Here is a 6,432-nt window from a genome sequence, read left to right on the forward strand (position 1 = left end):
GAGGGATCCCAGGAAGGCTGGGGTCTGCCAGACCACGTGGCTAGACCCAGCTGATGGCAGTGGCCAGGATGGACGCTTTGCCCTGTGGGCTGCCAAGAACCGTGCCAGGGGAGGGGGCCCCGTCTGGCAAGACCAGCCGAGGGGCCGCACACATCCAGGGGCCCCGCAGAGAAGCCTGTGAGCTGACGCCTGCCCTTTGGTGCGAGGGTCAGGGCAGAGGGCTACGGGCTTGGGCCCACTGCACAACTCTCCCTGGCCCTGCTCTCAGCCCGCCCGACAAACAGGGCAGAGCAAGGAGCTCGGTGCTCCCTGAGACCCCCGAGCTGCTGCAGCAGCCCTGCAGCATCTCAGGCAGCTGTGGTCACACCTGGACCAGGAGTTGGGTTGCAGCATTTTGAAACCGTTGCCATGGAAATCCTGCTGGCGTAACCATGGAGACGATGCGGCTGGCACTGTGCAGGTGCTAGCATCGGGCACTTGGGAGGACAGGCGAGGACAGGGCTCAGCCGGGATTCGCTCGTGGGACGTGGGCAGGAGCAGCCCCATCAGGCACCAACCCCAGGCCAGACGCCACAGGCCTTGGTCAGCGACAAGCCAGCACGGCTCAGCCTGCCCCTCGTGGGCAGATGCCCCGTGCCGTGGGCTGGTGACCTCCCCAAGGACGCGGCAAGGGGCAGCGTGCAGTGCCCTGGTCTCATGCATGCTGACAGATGCCCAAGCCGGGGCAGGCGTCGGCAACTACAGATGAGCTGCGCCAGCTCCTGGGGCTCCCTGGGGAGAAGAGCGGGCTGGGGTGGAGCCGTTTTCTCCCTCCAGCTCCACCTGCCCCTTGGGTTCCAGGTGCAGGGCGAGAAGGCACGTGGAGCCCCTCCTGTGGCTCGTGCTTGGCCCGAGGGGACCGGTGCTGCTGGGACAACGGGGAGGAAAAGCCAATAGGCCACTCTTCAAGTTAAGTATTTTTATTATCAAAATTATTACGTCTCTTGTGAAAGTCCAAATGTTACAGCATGGTGTAAAAACGCCACCAGAGCGAGACGCTGCAGCCCCTGCCTTTCCAAGAGCTTCCCACGGTGCCACCCTCGGTGCGCAGAGCTGCTGGGACCTCTGCGTGCTGCACCCCTGCCCCAACCCCACACTGCCCCAGGGCAGAGCCTGCCTGCCCCATGCTGCACGCAGTGCCAGAAGGGAGGCTGCACCCCCAGGTGCGAGACCAGAGAAGTTTACACTTACTTTGTACAGCACACAGACACCCGGCTCTGGGGTGGCAGCTCCCCCTGCCCCGCTCACAGCCAGACAGCTTGAGAAAGTTACTGATGGTTTCAAGATTTTACAAGTCTCCCCTAGGTTAAGCAAACACCTGATTTCAACTGCAAATTGGAGCAAGTTGCAACAGTCCTGGACGAGGAAGAAGACTGCGCACTGGAGGGGCAGGGGAGACAGACTCAGCATCGGTGCATCCGGGAGCAAAGGAGAAGGTCCATGGCAGCACCAGGGTCACACTTGTCGGATACTCGCTAACCTACTATGGTTATAACTGAATATAAAATTAGATAAATAAAAACACGCCCAAGAGTACAGTAAACGAGTGAGAAAGAAGCTGGCAATTGCATGGAATCGCACAGACTGGACCCCCTGCCGAGGGGCCGCCTTGGAGCCATGGCAGCCCGTGAGCACCCTGCACAGGCCCTGCGAGGCCTGGGGTCCCCACGCCTGAGACGCGCTGCAGCCGAGCCACAGGCCCCGCGGCCAGCATGAGTCAGGCGTGCCAGCAGGCAGCTCCAGGACACCCTGGTCTCGCCCTCACTGGGAGGGGCCCCTGGCACCCTCTCATGAGAGCCACCGTGAAGGGCCAAAGCCTGGGGACAGGCTCCTCTCCCTGGTGCGCTGCAACAGGCACTGCCCAGCCAGTTCCAGGCACTCAGACTCCTGGGACAGTGGCTTTCAGTGACCTACCCTGTCACGCCAGTCGGCAGTGTGCCCACCTCCTCCCAGCAGCACCAGGCGCGCACTCACTCTCGTCCCAGTGCCAGCTCCCCTACGGGCTGCGGCGTCCCCATCACTGGAAAGGGACCCGATGGTGGCAGTCGCAGCCCAGCCCAGGGCAGGCTGCATACGCTGGTCTGTTTGTGACTGGAATGATCGTAACGGATTCAAGCCCTCCCCCAGGAGCCACCAGAGCCGGACCTACGAGGAGAGCTTTGGGATCAGTTTAACTTGCCCGGTTTTTCCTTGAACTGTTTCTTATTCAGATGTCCTTACTGCACGTGTGACTACAGCTATGGGCATGGACAGGGGACAGAGGCTGCGTCAGTCATTGCACTTAGAACCGTTTGCTTTCCTGTAATGTACCCAGACGTTAGGGAGAAGCTTTGCTACAGTCTCTGCCTCAGAGAAATCTGCTTCCTTCTCCAAGCCAGAGGCCAATGCGGCGTACGAGTCTCACCCAGATGTCCCAGACCTCAGCCTCCGACCCCCTGCACCCCCAGTATCAGGTGCAAGCTTCTAACACCAGCCCCGGGGCCGCTTCCAGAGGGGGCTGGAAGGGTCCGTAGGCAGCTCTGTCCTCCACAGGTCCAGGCAGCCCTAGGAAAGCCCTGTCTGAGTCTTTACGCCCGAGCCTTGCAGCTGCTGCAGTCTGTACTGGTGGACACTGCCTCCCCCACGGTGCGGGTAGTGCTGTGCACCGGGCACCGCGGTCCCCCTGGAGTTTGGGTGGAGGGCCGGCTGCCCAGGGCCGGGGGGAACAATAGTCCGCAAGTCCGATTGCAGTGCTCGAGCACTTTGGGGGGCGCAGGCGGGGCCCGACGCGCCTGTGCAGGGCTCAGAGGACAGCGAGTCCGCGGCACTCGGCTGCGCAGGGCTGGCAGCAGCGGGACAGCTCTTCTTCAGGAGGCTGCTACCGCCACTGCTGCCAGGGTGCTGCTGGCTGCTGTAATAGCCAGAGTTCCCGGCGAACAGAGCCGAGGAGTCCGTGGAAGCTGGGGGAGCAGGGCTGGAGTAGGAGGATTCCGAGGAGCTGAGAGAGGTGGCGTGTCCTGTCCTCTGTGACACCACTCGGTAGCTGTATCCTGGGGATGGCGCGGGATGCCCTCGGTAGGGGGAGGAGCTCTGTGCCTCTGCCCGGGGGCTGTCTGACTGCAGCAGCTGGAGGGTGTAGAGACAGGACAGGTCAGACATGCTCCCACCTGCCTCACTCACGTCAGGTGGCAGCCCATGTTCAGCAACGCTGCATGCGATTAGAAACCCACCCGAGTAGCTGCCAGATGCAACCTGAAGCTCCAAGGCTACCCGCGCCCATCACAGGCAGGACCAATGCTCCTCTCACCTGGTAGCTGTATCTGGAAGGACTGTACACTGCTGGTCCTTTGAGTGTGGAGCTGAGAGCCTCTGGCGTGTCCCCCTCCGTTGCATCTGGAAGGCACATCACAGTAAACCTTACGTCACCTCTGGACTGGAGCATTCTGCCTGGCCATGCTGCAGCCAGCTAGTTCTGCAGTCCTGGGACAGGTCAGTGGGCAGCGAAGCACAGATGGGCTCTCTGAAGCCTGAGATGGTGGCAACCTAGAAAACCCTAGTCCTAAGGCACATGAAGCACCATCACGGGCAAAGAGCTGCCACCTCTCCCACAATCCCCGGAGCTCTTCAAGCTGTGGATCCTATTGTACACACACGTCAGCTTCGTATGTGCAAGACCAGGTGAGGGAGCTCCTACGTGGGGGGGCTTTTTACCCAGCAGCTGCAAGCAAGGTCCTTCATATGCAGACTCTATCAGGTGTGCAAATGCAGCATAGGCCAGAAGCAGAGGCTAACTGGGACAGCCTGCTGTCCCCCTACACTGGGGCCATCACTTGCTAGACCCCCTCAGCATCACTCTTACAGCTCAGATTCGTAGGTCTGGAAGGGACCTCAAGGGTCACCTGGTCCAACCCCCTGCAGAATGCAACTCCTAAGCCACCTGCGTCCAATGCACACCCAGCTTTGCTGGAAAACCTCTAGTGAAGGAGACTCCACCACGCCCTGGGCAGCCTTCTCCACTGCCTTAACTGTAAGGATGTTTTTCCACAGATCTAATCTAAAACCTGCTCTGCCACAATTTAAGGCCAGTGCTTCATGTCCTGGTCTCTGTGATAAAGGAGAACTATTCTCTCTCCCTTCTTTATGGCAGCCTTTCAGATATTTGAAAGCTGCTAATCTGTCCCACCATCTCCTTTTCTCCAAGCTGACCATTTTGCACTGCAGACTCACGTTGACCCTGAGATGCACTAAAACTCCAGATCCTCCTCAGCAGCACTACTGGCTAGCCAGTTATCTTCCACCCTGTCTGCATTTCACTCTTCTTCCCTTACGCTGGTCTGCACTGAGCTTCATCCTGCTGTCTTTAGCTCAGCTCCCCAGCCTGGCCAGATTCTTATGAATTCTACTTCTATCCTCCAAAGCATTTGCATTTCTTCCCCTCCTGGGTCACCTGCAGATCTGATCAGGAAGCTCTCAATTCTGGCATCCAAATCTCCACCAAACATGTTAAACAGCATCAGACCCATGACCCCCGCCCCCAGGGAATCCCGCTCGAGACTTTCTGCCGTTCCAAAATGGATCCGTTTACAATTGCCCTCTGCCTGCAGTTATCGATCCAGTTACTGGTATGTACCCACCTGACTAATTTTATCAAGTCCATGCTTCTCCAGTTTGCTTTCACGTGGGCCTCTGAGGCCTTACTCAAGTCCAAGCACACTGTGTCCACTGCAATCTCTCCACCCACTGGGCTAAGAACGTCAGTGTCTCTATCCTCAGAGAACTTCACCGAGCTTAGCCAGTTAACCCAAAGGGCCCTGGAGATATGGGGAAAACTAAATCCCAGGGCAGTTAAATCTGTGGTGGAGCCTAGATTCAGTTCTTAGGTCCAATCCTGTGATCAACTACAAGACTTGTTAGTTGCAAGAAGAGATGGGAACAGGCATTGGGCCTTGCTCACTTCAGGAGGAAGCGTGCCCGGGATGGGTCTCTCAGGGTGCCGGCGATGTTCAACGTGAAGATGCCACTTGTACTTAAAAGCCAAACCCATTCTGCGCCCAGGATGAAATGCAGGTCCCTTCCAGAAGCTCAGCTGCTTACCTGGGTCTCTCTCGGCAGCACCGTCACCAGAAGGCGAGGGTTCGCTTCTCTGGGATACCTTTGCACCGCTGCGCAGGACCTTCTCAAGAATGCCACGGCCCTCCCGAAGCCGCTCCACCGATGTGGGAACCATCCTGCAACAGAAAGCAGTCAGCAGTGAGGCCCACCTAGGAACAGTGACTGAAGGGCTTGCGGGCCCCTGGCTAGCGCTACAGGAGTGGCATCTGCTCAGAACCTCTGCTGTGACGTCCATGGCAGAGTGCAAGGCCCCGCCCTGAAGAACGGCATCTCCAGACCGGCAGTTCCCAAACTCTGACATGTTGCGCACCACCAATTTCATAGATACATAGATTTTTAGGGAGAGAGGGGACCTCAGCAGATCATCGACTCCAACCCCCTGCCCTGGGCAGGAAAAAGTGCTGGGGTCAGATGATGAATTTAAAAATGATACAACCTTAAATACCACCAGCAAATTTTTCAGTTCAACCTTAAGTACCACCAGCACATTCTCTCATATAAAGTAACTATAATCAATCTGTTAACGCGTGCCACCGAAAGATTGTCTGCGTACCACAGACTGGGAACCACTGCTCTAGGCAAAGGCTGCAAGGGGCACAGTTCTGCACTGCTTCTGCAACATAAGCAAACTGCAGGGGATTTCACTGTCAGAGCCTGTCTGCCAAGCACAACTGCTGTCAGGAAATTCCTACAGCATTGCCATGGGGCAACAGGATCTCTCCTCTTAACTGTCAGAAGTAACTGGAAGATGTCTACCGCGGTCTAGTGAGACTGAATCTTCTTCTCCCAGGAAAGGGATTCAGGACTTAACAGCATGTGTGAAGGTGTGAATACATATAGCCAGATGCAGTCACTTGGCAGAAATGAGTTTCTTTTGTACTGAAAAAGCAGCTAAATGCAACAAACTATGATGATGAAACATTGTGGTGGCTCTGTTACAGCATGTGCCAGAAATGTAAGGTTTCTGGAATAAGGGTAGTTAGACTGCTTCTCTCACTAATGCTCCTTTCTATAGCCTTTTCCTTTGCTAAATTTAAAACGATCCGTAATACAGAAACAGTGCAAGACTGTACACAACTGCTGCCCCATCATGCTACACGCTGTCCAAAAAATGCTGGAAATGTTCCTGCTCTGAAGATGGAAACCAGTGGCAAAGAGACCTCCCAAGGTCATGCTCAAGGTCAATAGCTGGCTTGGAACAGAACAAACCTACTTCCACTGGACCGTCCGGCCTCCTACTCTTCATGCTTGTACATGAAGTAGCAGCACCTAGATTCAGCACCACCTTATGACATTAGTACT

The 6,432-nt window shown here is 56.6% G+C and overlaps 1 protein-coding gene across 2 annotated transcripts in view; it reads right to left on the minus strand.

The window, feature by feature from the left end:
- Positions 1-943: 943 nt before the first annotated feature.
- SETD5 (SET domain containing 5) overlaps positions 944-6,432 on the minus strand; it is a 71,814-nt gene continuing 66,325 nt past the window's right edge. For both annotated transcript variants that reach the window (XM_019504896.1, XM_019504895.1), the window contains 3 exons: positions 5,113-5,246; positions 3,326-3,411; positions 944-3,144 (listed from right to left, as the gene is read on the minus strand). In XM_019504896.1, the coding sequence (XP_019360441.1) occupies positions 2,584-3,144; positions 3,326-3,411; positions 5,113-5,246 (781 nt within the window). In that variant the 3' untranslated portion in view covers positions 944-2,583. The remainder of the gene's footprint in view (positions 3,145-3,325; positions 3,412-5,112; positions 5,247-6,432) is intronic.

Source organism: Gavialis gangeticus, unplaced genomic scaffold, assembly GCF_001723915.1.
Source record: "Gavialis gangeticus isolate Ggan-Ray unplaced genomic scaffold, GavGan_comp1, whole genome shotgun sequence".
In the NCBI taxonomy this organism is placed as follows: Eukaryota; Metazoa; Chordata; order Crocodylia; family Gavialidae; genus Gavialis; species Gavialis gangeticus.